Source organism: Mustela nivalis (assembly GCF_964662115.1).
Source record: "Mustela nivalis genome assembly, chromosome: 1".
Classification (NCBI taxonomy): domain Eukaryota; kingdom Metazoa; phylum Chordata; class Mammalia; order Carnivora; family Mustelidae; genus Mustela; species Mustela nivalis.
In genome coordinates, this window is record NC_139020.1 from 113,148,829 (window position 1) to 113,165,894 (window position 17,066).

General features: G+C 37.8%; 1 protein-coding gene across 2 annotated transcripts in view; it reads right to left on the minus strand.

Moving 5' to 3' along the window:
- Positions 1-17,066, minus strand: part of ATP13A3 (ATPase 13A3) — a 92,286-nt gene that overhangs the window by 23,546 nt on the left and 51,674 nt on the right. For both annotated transcript variants that reach the window (XM_082683387.1, XM_082683388.1), the window contains 12 exons: positions 12,853-12,969; positions 12,016-12,033; positions 11,769-11,922; positions 11,553-11,673; positions 6,725-6,849; positions 4,992-5,167; positions 3,662-3,784; positions 3,500-3,579; positions 2,862-2,904; positions 2,667-2,776; positions 2,273-2,369; positions 1,351-1,423 (listed from right to left, as the gene is read on the minus strand). In XM_082683387.1, coding sequence (XP_082539513.1) covers positions 1,351-1,423; positions 2,273-2,369; positions 2,667-2,776; positions 2,862-2,904; positions 3,500-3,579; positions 3,662-3,784; positions 4,992-5,167; positions 6,725-6,849; positions 11,553-11,673; positions 11,769-11,922; positions 12,016-12,033; positions 12,853-12,969 — 1,237 coding nt within the window. The remainder of the gene's footprint in view (positions 1-1,350; positions 1,424-2,272; positions 2,370-2,666; positions 2,777-2,861; positions 2,905-3,499; positions 3,580-3,661; positions 3,785-4,991; positions 5,168-6,724; positions 6,850-11,552; positions 11,674-11,768; positions 11,923-12,015; positions 12,034-12,852; positions 12,970-17,066) is intronic.

Below are 17,066 nucleotides of genomic sequence, written 5' to 3' on the forward strand. Positions count from 1 at the left end.
AGACATATTTTCTTCCTCTTAAGACATTAACACACACACACACAAAGAAGACATTAACAAAGGTTGAAAGCTATATGAACAGTAATCAAAAAAAGCTTTGATAACTTATTAAGGTGATGTCCACCAAGTTTCTCTACTGTAATACTTCTGCTTTTCTTTTTGTAATTAGTTTGTAAAAAGATATATAAAAATCCTGTTCTTCATTAAACTTTGACTTGACAGTTTTAGTATTCCCTAAAGATTGTCTAACTCACTGGTTCTCAACCAACATGATTTTGCCCTGTAGAGAACATCTGTTAATGTCTGGAGATATTCGTGGTTGTCAAAACCAGGGGAGTGCTGCTGGCATCTAGCAGCAGGTAGAGACCAGAGATGCTCGTAAGCATCCTTTAATGCACAGAAAAGAAGCATCTGGCCTAAAAGGTCAATCAGATCAGTGTATTTTCATGGTTGAAGTACATCATTCCTTCTATAGTTATCGGTTTGCATTTTCATCTAAGGAAGAGCTTTCTCTTCTCTCCCTACTTACTTATTTCTAATATGGACTTGTGAATTTTTATTTGATTAAGCAGGTCATATCCAATTACATCATTATTTATTCTGACATAAACACAAAGACCAAAATAAACCACTATCTTTTGTTTCCTCATATGGTCTACCTAGGGACATGGCATCACTTCCACCATACTCCTTCCAAGAATTCACAGCCTGAGTCTAATGAGACTTCTTCAGACCAGACAAATCCATTTAACTGATTTCTCTTCTTTCATAAATGTCAACACCAAGATGTCACCCAAGAAAGGCTGATGTAGGGGCGCCTGGGTGGCTCAGTGGTTAAGCCGCTGCCTTCGGCTCAGGTCATGATCTCAGGGTCCTGGGATCGAGTCCCGCATCGGGCTCTCTGCTCAGCAGGGAGCCTGCTTCCTCCTCTCTCTCTCTCTCTCTGCCTGCCTCTCTGCCTACTTGTGGTTTCTCTCTGTCAAATAAATAAATAAAATCTTTAAAAAAAAAAAAAAAGAAAGGCTGATGTAATATTCTGGATTTAAAAAGATTTAAGTGGGATGCCTGGGTGTCTCAGTTGGTTAGGCACCTGCCTTCAGCTCAGGTCATGATCCCAGGGTCCTGGGATGAAGCCCTGCACTAGGCACTCTGCTCAGTGGAAGAAAAAGATGGAGAAAGAAGAATAAAACAACGAGAGCAAATAAAAATAACTAGTAGTAAAAAAAAAAAAAGAATTTATAGGAAAGAAGTATGCCCTATGTTATAATTATTGATATAAATTTATCAAAGTTTAAGGAATTAATCAGAATTTCATATGCTTTTAAATCAATACTAAAGCAAATTACTCACTTGTAAATACCACTACCAAAATGATTGCCAGATCAATGAAAAGAAACTGGAAGTCTCCTAGGTTACTTAAGATCTGCAAAAGTAATTTTAAAAGCATAATTAGTTTTTAGAAACTATTTTTATACCACTTTCCCCGGCTTTAGATTTTTCTTCTCTGATTTTAGTTCCCCCACTCTACCGCGCCCCAGCCCCCACCATCAATAACAACTTTCAAGTAATATTTGGACCTGCTTAAAAATTAAAGTACATTTGCTTTTGATAGTAAAATCTTTTAAGCTTTTTGACAAGCTCTTACTTATTATATTCAACACCCTTGGAAATTAGTATCTCAAAGCTTCCTAATATCCATCTAACACCATCCCTTCTGATCCTTTCTACAAATGGTAGAAAGGGATAACTTCACAAAAACTCCCGGGGATGTCACTACTGTTTGTTTTGAGAAAATTCTAAAGTGAGATCACTTCAGTTATAAAATCTGATGGAGTACCTAAGACATCACCGTTTACAGTTTTCTCCAAATGCATAAAGTCCTACAAACTACTACTGAAACATCTTTCTCATTCTGGCCTTTTTCTGTAAATGTTTAGCAGAATTAACTACAAATGTGAAATATGTCACAGCTTAACATTTTGAAGAGCTCTCAGAAAGATGCCCAATCTGTGCTAAAGGCAAAAAAAAAAAAAAAAAAGAATACAATCATCTTTTACTCACAGAGCTTTAGCCAAAACTGTCAGCTTTAAAGAAAATGCTATTCCAGATTAATGAGATTTTCAATCTGCTACTCAAAATATAATAAACTAAAGGAAAATTTATAAATGTTAATTATGTAAGTTCCCTAATTAGGGGATGCATACATACTCCATTTTTTTGGTTTAAATGCCTTAACAAAAGTACCATCTCTGTAAGCAAAGTCAGTACTCACGGAATATAGCAGAGTAACACTGAAGTACTGTATAATGCTGTACAAAGCCATGAATTTAAACACACAGAAAGAAGTCATTAAAGCAGCACGGCCTTCCCTGGGAAAACAAATGTTGGCATATCAATAAAAGCATCTGAACTCCTCTTCCAAACCACAGTAATATCCTGACTGATGAACATCAACATTCAACAGCTATGACAAAGCACTCTTCTACCAAAAGATCAAAACTAAAGCAGAACCTGAAAGAGATGAAGAGTAGCGACCTGCTGCTAATGAAGTCAGAGATCGAATATACTAACACAGCATCACAACGAATTCATATTAATTTCTATGATGATTTTTTTTCTACGTTAACAGAGAACATCACAAAGAGATAATGTTGAATTTGTGCTACCTGATAAGGTTTGGCACACAGGAAATACTAGGAGTTTTGGAGGTAAAGGGAGACGCCACTGAAGCCTCGAGCTCTGATAACGAAATGCCTCCATGTGCCCGCTTCAAAGCCTAGTGGTTTGAAGAAGAAAAGAGGTTAAGTTTTTATAAATGTGACTTAGACTAAAGAACTATAAATCACAAAAACCATACTTACACCACAATCATTTGCACCATCACCGCACATCCCAACAAAGTAACTAGAAACAAAAATTACATTAAAATTTTGATTACCTTTTTAAAACAAACAACATTTAACTTAAGATTCCTCCTATGTTATTATGAAGAGCTAATAGACTGAGACCTCCCCACTGGAACTAAATAATCTTTTTATCGCAAGGACTACAGGCATGTTGCTTTTGCAAATGGCATCAGCTTGCAAGTCAAATGACCTGGGTTATTGTCCCATTTCTGTCACAAGCTGGGCAAATCAGTTTATCATCTGGCATCTCAATTTCCTTATCTTGAGAGCAAAGGTCTTGGGTCTGTACAGTCTTTAGTAACCTACTTTTACACTAAAACTTAAACATAATTATTTACACAATCTATGAAGTCACTTCCACAAGCTGAGTAAATGAACTCTACCTTACAGATATTACCTGGAAAAGGAATTGTAGATATTGTACTTTATCTAAACAAATTAGCACATGAACCTCTTTTAAAAAGGCACTTCAGAGCTCTCACCTATCTGATAGATGACAATACTATATACATGAAATATTAGTTACCTTTCTGGTTTTGAAAATGACATTAAAATCCATAAAAATAAAAAACAAAAATAAAAACAATACTTACTCTACATTTTGCAATGCTTCTATTAATTGTGTCTTCTGATCAGGTGCCATACGAGCAAACACAGTGCCATGCAACATCAACTGGAAAAAAATAAATTTCTTTAAAATACTGTTCACAGTTTATTCGTGTGAACACACACATACATAAACCCATGTCACTAACCTTAGGAGCAAGGTCTTGGAAATGTTCTAGTATCACTGAAAATGATTTTCCATTCATTGCAAAATGGTAACGAGTCACCTGAAGATCCTCTAAGCTATCATGGACCAGTTTAATTGGAATAGCCTGTGTATGAGACATTTAAAACAATATTTAGGCAGCCAGACCAAGTAATATAATCCTATTTTAAATACATTTGACCTATGGGGCGCCTGGGTGGCTCAGCGTGTTAAGCCTCTGCCTTCAGCTCAGGTCATGATCTCAGGGTCCTGGGATCAAGACCCACACTGGGCTCTCTGCTCGGCAAGGGGCCTGCTTCTCCCTTCTCTCTGCCTGCCTCTCTACTTGTGATCTCTGTCTGTCAAATAAATAAATAAAAATTAAAAGAATTTTTAAAATAAATAAATAAATACATACATACATTTGATCTAGGGGTACCTGGGTGGCCTAGTTGGTTAAGCATCTGCCTTTGGCTCAGCTCATAATCCCAAGAGTCCTGGAATCAAGCCCAGCATCGAGGGTCCCTGCTCTGCAAGGGAGGCTGCTTCTCCCTCTGCCTCTACCTGCTCTTCCCCTGCTTGTACTCTCTCTGTGTCAAATAAATAAAATCTTTATTTAAAAAAAAAATCACATATATATTTGATCTAAAATGAAATTCTTTTATTTGATAATTTACATAAAACAATGAAAGTTTAATGTTTATTAAAAGTAAAAGGAAATTCAGTTTTAAGATAATCTACCTATAGTGGTTATTTAAAAAACAACCAACCAACCAACAAAGGCTAAAAATCAGCTTCAGTATGAAATAACACATGGACTAAATATTATAGACCTCCTGCATCATTTATCATTACTTTTAAAATAGCTGCCTAGGCAGCTCAGTCTGTTAAGTGGCCACTCAGGTCGTGATCTCATGGGTGGTGGGATCAAGCCCTGTGTCAGGTTTCTAGCTCAGCAGGGAGTCTGTTTGGGGATTTTCTCCCTCTGCCCCCTCACCCATTCTAACACACTCTCTCTCCTCTCTCAAATAAATCTTCTTAAATGGTTAAAATAGGATAAATATCTGGAATTTTCATACTTTAAAATGGTGCTTCTCAAGTTCGGGCTAAATTTTCATTCTTTAAAATGGTGCTTCTCAAGTTCGTCAGAAATCACAATTTGAGGTAGCTGGGTCTCATCCAGCCCTGATAAATCAATCTCTGAGGATGTGGCCCAGGTGTCTGTTTTCATTTATTTTCTGTTGTGTTGTGTTTTTTTAATGCACCACCTTTTATTTTTTCAGACTAAATTCAAACAAGCAAGCTTCAAAAAGGAAAATTGTTCTTGACAATACCTCTGAGTCAATTGCTGATGAATTACTGCACTGTGTTAGGGTGTCTGCATAATGCCAGTTTATCTTGGCAACTTTCCCATCCTTTGGAGGTAATGCTTCAGCAATAATAACTTTATCCTGAGGTAGTATCATTCCACAGTCTCTGGCCACAGAAACAGCAGTCAGCATATTGTCACCTAATTTTCAAAATATTGAAAATGCATTACAATTAAAATGGAAACATAAATGTATTCAACAATGAATATTTATCAAGAATACCTACTACCCCATGACTGTGCTTGGCAAAATGAAGATAATGTACAGTATTACTCTTGAATCTTAAAAGACGACAAAAATCAAAGCATACTTTACCGAAGGAAGCCTCAAATAATTCAAGCACACATATGCTGAATAGTCATACCATTCTCACAATTACAATTTTTAAAGCCAGATACACTGTGATCTCTTTCGGGTCAGGCACTAGTAGTACCTAGCGACACCTGGACCAGTGCTGCACATGCACAGAGCAGGTGTTCAAAAAATATCTGTTGGAATAACTTGGGAGTCACTGGGTCTGTACAAGAATACCTAATATCACAGGAAAAAAGGAACAGGTTCCGAAAGCAAAACGATGAGCCAGGTAAACAAGAATACAATCTTCACAAGATAGGAAGAGAAAATAGATATCCTCTCAGTCAGGAGGAGAGAAATGAAAAGAAGCCCTGTAAGGATAGGATCAAGAAAATATCCACACATGTGAGAGGCATGTGAAAGGTCTGCAAAGCCCACTGCTGCCAAAACTGAAGGGCAGCAGGATTTCTTCCCCCAATTCCCACACACTATTTCCAACGGTGGCCTCTTGTGACCAGACAGACCCCCTTTGGACAAAGGTCACAGTCCGTCATGGCAGGGAAAGAGAGGAAAGAGACAGAGATGGAAAGTGCTTTGAAGGACCAATCCTTAGAACCAAGGAATTGCTGGGATGCTAATAAATTTCTACTTGAGCTACATAGTGGTAAGTTTGCTATTAGATGGATCTCAGAGTCTGAAACAAAAAAACGTCAATTGCTTTTTCCCCTTAAGTCTTAGTGAACACATAAATGAGCCATAGAATGATTATCTTAATTCTTAAGAAAAAAATACTTAAGAGTTACCACAATTTCACACAACTAAGGAATGGGAATTATCTAATATCAACAATATAGTAACACCAGAGAATCATTTGGATATAGTCGTCAGAAATCAAAAACCAATCAAACAATGGCTATTTTCACTAGTACACATTCAGGCAATGAAAATAAACATACTCTTACACATAAAAGTGTAATTCTAACAAACATCTATTAGTCATTTTCCATGCATCTGGCATGGTTCTAAAAACTGCACAAGACCCCAAAACGAACAAAACATTCTCTTAACTCTCTAGAATCTTATGCTCTAGTACAGAAAACAAATCTTAAAAACAAACAGCTTACACAAAATAAAATAACTGCTATAAAAAATATATGATTAGAGGAACAACAAAAAAGAGCAAAATCTAAATTTTTACAATACACCCTTCACTGTTTTACTACTTCTATAAAAAGAATTTTCTAGGCCTCAGGAGAGTTCTGCAAAGTTATACCTTTAAAAAATGGGGCAAGGTAGGATGGAGTCACTATATGCTTTTGTAACTAATCATTCCACAATATCCTATAACCTGAACACTTAAGAGTCACATTCAATTTTTCCTGTGTCCTTTTATAAAGTCTAACCTGTGACCATGACAGTGCGAATGTTGGCTTTATGCAAATCTTCAAGTACTGCAGGGGTTTCTTGCTTTAATTTGTTCTGCATTACAATTAATCCCATAAAATCCATGTTGTTTTCAATGACATCTCTGCAGAAAAAAGAAATTTTAACACAAAATGGTTTAGCCCAGAGAACAAATACTTTTCTTATTAATAAAGCAAATTAAAATTCCCATAAATTACAAATTGAAACATTTTATATGCTGAATAAGCCCTATATATGTGTGATCGAGCTTAGTATCTCAAAGAATTCATATCTGGAAAAATAATCCCCAAGAGGCATATTCTGAAATAAAACATTACCCTTTGAAATGTGAGAAATAAGGATAACGTGAAAATGTTATCTTTTAAAACACTGAACACCTGAAGTAGTGAAAAATGTTCATCTTGTATTCTACACACAAAATGAATGAGCATAAATAAATCTATGCTTTACTGGCCCTCAAATATAACACAGCCTAAAATAAATGTTAAGAGGAAAGGAAAAAACTTGACCATAAGCACATTCAACACTGTTATACTGCATTCATTATTATCAAGCCTTTGATGATTTTGGAAGTGATCAAATTCTTTTTTTAAGATTTTATTTATTTGAGAGAGAAAGAGAGTGAGAGTGTACAAAAAGGGGGAGGGTCAGAAGGAGAAGCAGACTCTTCACTAAGTGGGGAGCCCAATATGGGGCTCGATCCTGGAACTCCAGGATCATGACCTGAGTGAGCCTAAGGCAGATACTTAACCAAGGAGCCACCCAGATGCCCCTAAACTCTTGACCAAATTCTTGATCCTGGCAGTGTGATACAAAAACTATTTAGCAGTCTGACAATGAGCCCCAGAGATGGGGCTCTTACATTATTTATTAATATTCAAGGCACCTGGGTAGCTCAAACATTAAATATCGATCTTCGGCTCAGGTCATGATTCCAGAGTCCTAGGATCGAGCCCTGCTTCAGGGTCCCCATTCAGAAAGAAGCCTGCTTCTCCCCCTCCCTCTGCCTGCTGCTCCTCCTACTTGGGCTCACTTGCTCTCTCTGTCAAATACATAAATAGAATCTTTAAAGAAAATTTCCTTTAAAAAATATTTATTAATATTCAATAGCTATCAAGATGCTATTCCTTCAAAAGTTAAGTACCACTCTGCACCAAGTAGCACTACTATTCCCTGGAAGGTCAAAGATGAAAAGGTATGATCCCTACCCTCAAGGGGCTTTTGTGGGAAAACAGACATGCTGGCAAAGAGATATATGCAGGGGCGCTCGAGTAGCTCAATTGGTTGAGCATCCAGCTCTGCTTTGGCTCAAGTCATATCTGAGGCTATGAGATCAAGTCCCACACTTGGTACAGAATCCGCTTGAGATTCTCCCCAGTCTGCTCCTCCTCCCTCTCTCTCAAATAAATAAATAAGTAAGTAAAACCTTTTTAAAAAGTGTGCATGCAAAAATAACATGTGCTTCAGCATCATCATGGAGATGGCTACATTCTTAAGAAATCTCAAGCTACTGAGGTGCCTGGGTGGCTCAGTGGATTAAGCCTCTGCCTTTGGCTGAGGTCATGATCTCAGGGTCCTGGGATCGAGCCCCACATCGTGCTCTCTTCTCAGTGGGGAGTCTACTTCCCCGGCTCCTCTGCCTGCCTCTCTGCCTACTTGTGACCTCTCTCTCTCCGTCAAATAAATAAAAATAAAATCTCTGGGGGGGGGGGGATCTCAAGCTACTAAAATTCTATCACAGAATTATTTTTTCTTTCTTTTTTTTTTTAAATTAGACTCCACACCCGGTAAGGAGCCCAATGCAAGGCTTGAACTCATGACCCAGACATCAAGACCTCAACTGAGATCATAAGTTGGACAACTCAACCAACTGAGCCACCCAGGTGCCCCAGAAATAACACCCCCCCACCCCGCCCCCGCGATGGAGAAAGAAGATTTGAGGTTAGGAACCAAAATTTCAGACTTCCAGTAAGAAGTGGTTTTTTGACACAAAATTCAATAAAGACACTTTAAGTACAAAGCTCTAGACCCTAAACAATCTTTGAAATATAATTTATAACTATGGGTAGTAAAGGTATTAAAGAATAGTTAAGAAACAATATAAAATGACACTGCTGGTGGTGATAGGAGAAATGAGCCTTTAGGTGAAAATGCACTTCAAGGAACAAATCTGTACCAATGTGAAACCCTGGGGTCCAAGTACTATAGCCATTTTCCCATGACTTGCTAATTTCTGGCTACTACTGGTTTCCTAACAATAAAATGACACAGGTCATGGAAATTTGTCCTCTAATGAATGAACAATACAATATTCAACTCAAGATGTAAAAGTTCAAGCAGTAAGAGAAATGCCAAAACCTGCCCCTGTAAGACAGAATGGAAAGACAGAGAAGGTCTTGGTTTACAGATGCCAAAGAAGGAGAGAAAGAGAGAAAGCAGTCGAGAAAGAGAGAAAAGATGACAGGGATAGGATATTCTGGGCAGAAAGAATAGCTTATTCAAGGGCATGGAAGGATGTCTGATTAGGACAGATTCAAGAACTACAGACAAATCAGTAGTTAGTCTTAAAGGGGAAAAAAAGGTAAAAGGTGGAGCTGTAGAAAAAGAAGAGCCTCGTGTGTCCTTCATAGGAATTAGAACACAGTATTTTACTGCACCTCCCAACCATACATATTGATCAGTCCCATCTGCTGGTTACTGCTTTTCTTTTTTTTTTTTAAATGTTCATGCTTAAGTGTGAACAGGCAGAATTCCTAACATTGCTTTCCTTTTAGCTATTGGGCTATCTGCTCCACTCCTTTAGTTCCCATTCAGAAAACCAGGATTCTACTATAAACACTGCCCTAACTCTTCAGGCTTAGGAATCCTCTGCTTTTCAAAAGCTTGCATTAGGCCACTTTTACAAAAGACCTACATCAGTACTTGTTTTCAAAAACCCAAAGAAATCTGAAGACTTTTCACTTTCAAGAAAAAAGGGGGAAAGGCAAAACTGCATTCAGCATTTATTTTGCAGCAAGCCAATTCAGAAGCAGTGCATGCCCAAGCAGCTGTGAGTGGCCCTCCCAAGCTCCTTCCCTAGGTATTACAGTCAGCACCTCAGCATCAAGCCACATAAGTGTGAACTGTGCCTGTGAGCATCTTGCTCTATCTCGATTTATTGTGCCTGCATTAGCAAGACGTGTCCCAAGTTATGAGAGCTTAAGAGAGATTATTTTTGGGGTCTGGAAAAACTCAAGAATTTTTTCCACATAATGGTAACAGTTTCCTCGCTTTAATTAATTATTTATATATTCAATTATTTATATATTTAATTATTTAATTATTCTGGCTTATGAACAGCTTCAAAGGAACACTCTACTTTTGCATAGTAGGAAAAGGTGTAATTAAAAGAAGCGTTAATAGTCTGTAATTTAACCACTGCCCTATTTTTGTGCTACTGACACTATTTAAACCTGAAGGGGGGGGTGTTGGAAGAGGGTGGTGGGGTTATGGACATTGGGGAGGGTATGTGCTATGGTGAGTGCTGTGAAGTGTGTAAACCTGGTAATTCACAGACCTGTACCCCTGGGGCTAATAATACATTACATGTTTATAAAAAAATTTAAAAATAATTAAAAAATAAAAATAATTTAAAAAAAACAAAAAACCCTGAACCTGTGCGTAACTTGTGCATAACACACATAGAAATAGCTCTTTAAGCTGGATTCCTAGAACGGCACTTGCAGGATTAAACTGTATAAGCAATTTAAATTTTGACAGGTACTACACATGTTCATTAAAATTTTCTCAAGTCTTCACTAACACTTGATATTATCAATCTTTTTAATTTCACGAACCTCAGGAGAGAAGTGATGTCTCACTGTGGTTTAATTTTGTAGCTCCCCAAAGAACTAAATAATGTACTACAATTTCCATTTGTTCATTGGCCATTTGTATGCCTCTTTCTTTCTTTTTTTTTTTTTCTTTTTTTTTTTTTAAGATTTTATTTATTTATTTATTTGAGAGCAAGCAAGTTAGCACAAGCAGGGGGAAGGACCAGAGGGAGAAGGAAAAGCAGACTCCCTACTGAGCAGTGAGCCTTACAAGGGGTCCTGGGATCATGACCTAAGTCAAAGGCAGACACTTAACTGACTGATCCACCCAGGTGCCCTTGTAGGATACCTTTTTCTGATTTTTTATCTGCTTCTATCACTTTCCCTTTTTCCAATTAAGTGTTATGTGTTTTGTTTCTTTCCTGATGCATATTCCTGATGGTGAACTCTTCTAGTAGATGATGGGAGGCTATTTACTAGAATTCCAGGTAGGAGACTGGTATTAGAACTGAATGTTAAAAAGCTCTGGAGGCACTGTGGAACACAAATTGGAGAGAGGAAGACTAGAGAAAAGTAAATGTGATGATGGCAATGTCACTCGACCTTTGGGAGTTGGGAAAGAATACTGGCATAATTGGATATTGTGACTCATGAAACTCTGACCAAAATAATACTTGGCTCCAACCACTGGGCAAAACCAAGTAGATTCTTTGGGAAGAACAAAATACAAGAGAATTATGCTTACATTTTAAAACTGTATTCCTAAAACATGCCTGACACATAGCAGGCACTAGATAAATATTTAACAAACAAACTGGTAAGAGTCCTGAAGAGTTGTACTTGTATCTCAATCACCTAAAACAAAATACTGCATTAAGTGCAGTTGCATACATTCGACAAATATTTAATAAATACAACATACAAACTGCCATATATGACTCATATAAACGAACATTATTGGAAAAACTGTAGAAAAAACGTTCATCAACCTTACCTGCTGATATTCTGTACTTTATGCCATGTGAGTTTTGACTCTAATTTTCTGTGCGCAAGAGCAATCACACGGAAGCCCTGTTTAGTGTAATCCTCTAAAACTTTTTCAAAATCAACAGGAACTTTAAAAAGGAAAAAATTAATGTTATTGTTAAAATTGCAAATACAATCTCACCCAAATACCAGAATTTCACTCAAAGCCTAGTTGCTTCCTTACCTGTTTCAGGTTTACAAAGACTGGCAATGACCTCAGGTGCTCCTTTCATGTAGGCATCCATCTTCTTATCCCCCAGCACCCTTGCAACCACACTCATACGTTGCAAAGCAGAAGAAAATGGGAACTGGCGAACAATTCCTATCTCATAAATAGCCTGTGTAATTTCAAAAAGATGCATAAAGCATTTACTATTTTTTCAGAATTAAAGCAAGTACACTTAAGTAACAAGTAAACATTCTTTACTTACTGGAAGTTCAAACAGCTCCTAAAAATAAAGCGAAAAGAAAAAAGAAAATACCATTTAGGTTCATTAACGTACTCAAGTTTAAAAAAAAAATGAAAACTTGATACATCCACAAAACATTACTTAAAAAATAGCAAGGAACTTTGATTATTTCAAACTCAGTTTTCAAGACTGCTTCTCTACTACCTCTCATTTAATAAAAATACATCCTTCAGTATTTTCAAATAATTTTGCTATCCTAAAATATTAAGTACTAAAAGAAACTAAGGGGGAACATAATTTAAAATTCACCTAAATTAAAGCCTTCCACGCATCTTTTACTGAATCCTAAGAATACAATTGCAATTTATTTTTTTTCTTCTTTTTTTTAAAGATTTTATTTATTTATTTGAGAGAGAGAGCGAGAGAGAGCATAAGAGCAGAAAAGGTCAGAAGGAGAAGCAGACTCCCCATGGAGTTGGGAGCCCGATGCGGGACTAAATCCCAAGACTCCAGAACCATGACCTGAGCCAAAGGCAGTTGCTTAACCAACTGAGCTATCCAGGTGCCCCTATAGTTGCAATTTAAAAAGATAAATCACCATGTATCTAAATCACAAGACATTAAGTTGCTCAATAAACAGGAAGGAAAAGTAATGGTAAAGAGAATTAAATCTTAATGTTTTACAAAAATAGTGCTTGAAACACATCAGGTGTGTAGCTTTGGATAAATGCAGTTAAAATACTCTTATCTGCATAAGTTAAATAAAGGACATGTGATTTCATCTTCTAGCAACATTTCAAAATGAGGATTAAACATGAGCATCAACAGTTTATTATCCAACTTAACGTGATTTCACACCATTTCTTGGTTTCCTGCAGGTGTGGATTCAGGAAGCAGCTGTTTCGCTGGACGAACCACAGTGGGCATAATTCGATTATGAAGTGCTGTTTCCTCTTCAGTTGCTTCTTCCAGAATCTGAAAGGAAAATATCCAACACATTACTTCATAAAATTCAATTCACTGGTTCTACTTTAAAAACAAAACAAAACACTAAAATACATTATGGTTACCTTCAGTAATTAAAAAAAAAAAAAAAAGGCAGTGCCCAAGGAATAAACAAACACTACTAGTGAGTAGAGTAAAATATAAGCGAAATCAGTTAAAGTTCTGACAACCCATGGAAGATGAGAAGCAGAGGTAAGAAGTGAGATAAAGAACCAGAGAACAGAGAAAAACTTCTCATTTTGCTCTTACAACCTGCTGAATTAGATTCTCTGCAAAAAAAAAAAAAAAAAAAAAAAACCAAACAAACAAAAAAAACCCAGAAGATTCCTGCAGTACCACAAATGTTCAGTCTGTCATCCAGGGATTATCTTCTGCTACTAGGAAAGGATGCAAAAGTATACAGAGCACAGGGGAGGATTTAAAATAGCATCGTAGGGGGAAGCTGAGCTCGCCTTGTCCCTCAAACATAGCCAGATCAACATCCAACCATTCTGAGCAAGCAGGAATAAGAAAACAATCTGCACAGCTGGAAAGAATGTGGCAGATGCAGGGTTTGGAGCCATGAACTGGGAGGGGAGGAAACCCAAGGAGCCCCAAAGGAGCAGGAACCCTTTTAAGCAGCAAAGTAAGAAAGAGGGAGAGAGCAGGAGAGACCCCAGCAGGTGGGGAGCACACTGTAAGCCAAGACCAGGAGACCCCTTGGGTCGCATGTGGGAGACAGTGCTGCTTTCCAATCATACATTTGGAAGAGCGTATTTTGCCTCTCCAAGGACAAAAGGTCAGCTGTGAGCCACTGAGCTCAGCAGGGACAGAGGTGTGCACAGAGGGCAGATAACCTCCTAGCAGCTTTCCACTGTGAGCCACAACAGACCTAAACCAGTGAGTGCAGATAACCTCGCTTCCACTTTTCGCTGTCTACCACAATCGATTCAGCCTCTGTGCAACTGCTTTTCTGAGACAGAGTTGGGGACTGAGCTGCGGCTTTCCGCTGTGAGTTACATGAACTCTAGCCTGTGTGTGTGTGAGCTGTATGACTATTCTTCCCGGACAACATGGTACTGGTGCACCACAAGGTTCTCCTCTGGGATAGGGACGGGAGTGGGTACACACCTTGCCAGGCCCCTTGAAATTTGGGAGTTTTGAATCCCAGCCACAGGCTGGAGATAAAAATACAGAAGATCCATGGCACCAAGGGTACTGACAGCCCAGGAACCAGACAGGTAAAGAACAGGGAAATGACAAAGGCCTGGGACACAAGAGATTATGGGCTTTTTTGAGAGGGCCTCCTGCAGAACGGTAGCCAGAAGCTCCCTCCCCAGGGACAAGAAGGTAGAATGATGCCATATCCTCCCTCTTCCACCACCATCTCTGCCCCACACCAGCTCCGTGCAACTTCTGAGAGAAACATAATGCCTCCCCGGAGGCTGCAGTCCCCTACACTAAACCCTGCCCCCTGACCTGACAGGGGCATCTTTACAAGGGCAAGCCAGCCTGTAAACTAGCACAGCACGCCTCTCCCTCAGAAGACCAACACAGGCTTCCACATGTACCAAGTCTACTGATTAACGAGTGCTCCAAAACATCAGCTTCTGGTGGAAAGAGGACCAGACTTACTTCTTCTTTTCTTCCTTAATTTTTAAATTTTTTTAATTTTTCCATTTCTTATTTTTTATCTTTTACTTTATATTTTTTCTTTCTCTCTGCTCTTTATCTTTTTTGGGGGGTATCAGACTTATAATTTTTGGTTCATTTGTTGGGGTTTTTTTTTCTACTCTTATTTTTTATAACAGGCTTATATATTTTTTTCTTCTTTCCTCACTCTTTTTTCCTTCATTCTTTCTCATTCTTTGGCATCAGGAGTTTACAGTTTTTTGTCTGTCTGCATTTTTGTTCCTTTTCTCCTGTCTTGGATCAGGCTTTTTTCTTTCCAAATTAACAGACAAATCAAAGCACACCAAGTTTAAAGATCCAAACACTCCCCACTACAAGCACAGAAGGACTCTGTAGAGGAAAGACCAGCTGGATGGAGAAGCCAAAACACAACAGCAGAGTGCACACAGCATACACCAGAAACACTTCTGAAGTTTTTGTTACTTTTTTTTTAAGATCTTATTTATTTGAGCAACAGAGTACGAGCAGGGGTAGGGGCAGAGAAAGGGAGAAGCAGACTCCCCGCCGAGCAGGGAACCAGCAGGGCTAAATCCCAGGAGCCTAAGATCATGATCTGAGTTGAAGGCAGCTGCTTTACTAACTGAGTCACCCAGCCGTCCCTTCTTGTTGTTATTGGGTTTTTTTTTCCTCTTTTTCTATTTTTCTTTTCTTGACAAATGACAGGATGGAGAAATTTCCCCCAAAATAAAGAAAAAGAGGTAATACTCATAGCCAGGGATTTAATAAATATGGACATAACTAAGATGTTTGAGCTAGAATTTAAAACAACAATTATAAAGATACTAGCTGGGCTTGAAAAAAGCAATGAAGGCATGAGAGAATCCCTTACTATACAGATGAAAGAATTAAAATCCAGTCAGGCCAAGATTAAAAATGCTATAGTCAAGATGCAGTCCCAAGTGGAGGTCATAAAAATGAGGATGAACAATGCTGTGATACAGAGGATAAAATTATGGAAAATAATGAAGCTGCAGAGATGAGGGAAAGACTATTAGGTCACTAAGGTAGATTTACGGAACTCAGCAATTCCATAATGCAAAATAATATCCATATTATAGGGGTCCCAGAAGAAGAGCAAGAGAAAGGGTTAGAAGGTTTACTTCAACAAATTATAGCTGAGAACTTCCCTAATCTGGGGAAGAAAACAGGCATTCAAGTCCAAGAGGCACAGAGAACTCCCCTCAAAATCAACGAAAAGTGGTCAACACCACAACAGATTATTACAGTGAAACTTGCAAATTACAAAGCCATAAAGAGAAAATCCTGAAAGCAGCTCAAGACAAGAGGACACATAAAGCTGGCAGCAGACTTGTCCACAGAAACCTGTCAGACCAGAAAGAACTGGCATGATATAGTCAATGAGCTGAATGGGAAAAATATGCAGCCGAGAATACTTTATCCAGGAAGTCTTCATTCAGAATAGAAGGAAAGATAAAGAATTTCCAAGACAAACAAAAACTAAAGGAATTCATGTAACTAAACCAGCCCTGCAAGAAATATTAAAGGGGATGCTTCAGGCAGAGAGACCAAAAGTAATAAAGACTAGAAAGGAACAGACACAATCTACAGGAACAGAGAGTTAACACATAATACAAAAGCACTAAATTAGTATCTTTTTTTTCCAGAAAAAGAAAAGTTTTATTCAACCAAAAGTCAGCATTAACTGCTTTCCCCCCAGTGACAAATTTCTCCAAATACCATATATTTATAAAATTCAGCATGTTAAAATTTACTCAAATCCTTCTATTACTTTTCTCTATTAGAGAATATTCCCTTTCTTAGAGTTCCAAATGATAAAAGAGGTGGTAATCTGTTGAGAAAAAGGTCAGATGAGTGTGATGGATATGGCAAAAGTTCTTGGCCCAAGGCAGTCATTCCCTATGGTGGTCTGGGAGTTCAGTGGTCAAATGTTGTCATGGAAAACTATAGGTCCAGCCATATCTGATAACCAATGTAGACTGTTTTTAGATCCATTTTTGATACATATAAATTTGTATCTTTCAATAATTATTCTGAATGTAAATGGACTAAATGCTCTAATCAAGACACGGTATCAGAATGGATTAAAAAAACAAGATCTGTTGATAAGCTGCTTACAAGAGACTCATTTTAGACCCAAAGACACCTCCAGGTTCAAAGTGAGCATTTATTATGCCTCTCTGCCTACTCTCTCTCTCTGCCAATGGACATCAAAAGAAAGCTGGAGTAGCCATCTTTATATTAGACAAGCTAGATTTTAAACCAAAGACTATAGTAAGAGATGAAGGACACTATACCATAATAAAGGAGTCTATCCAATAAGATCTAACAACTGCACACATGTAAGCCTCTAACTTGGAAGCAATCAAATATATAAATCAATTAATAAAATTAAATAAATCAACTGATAATAATAC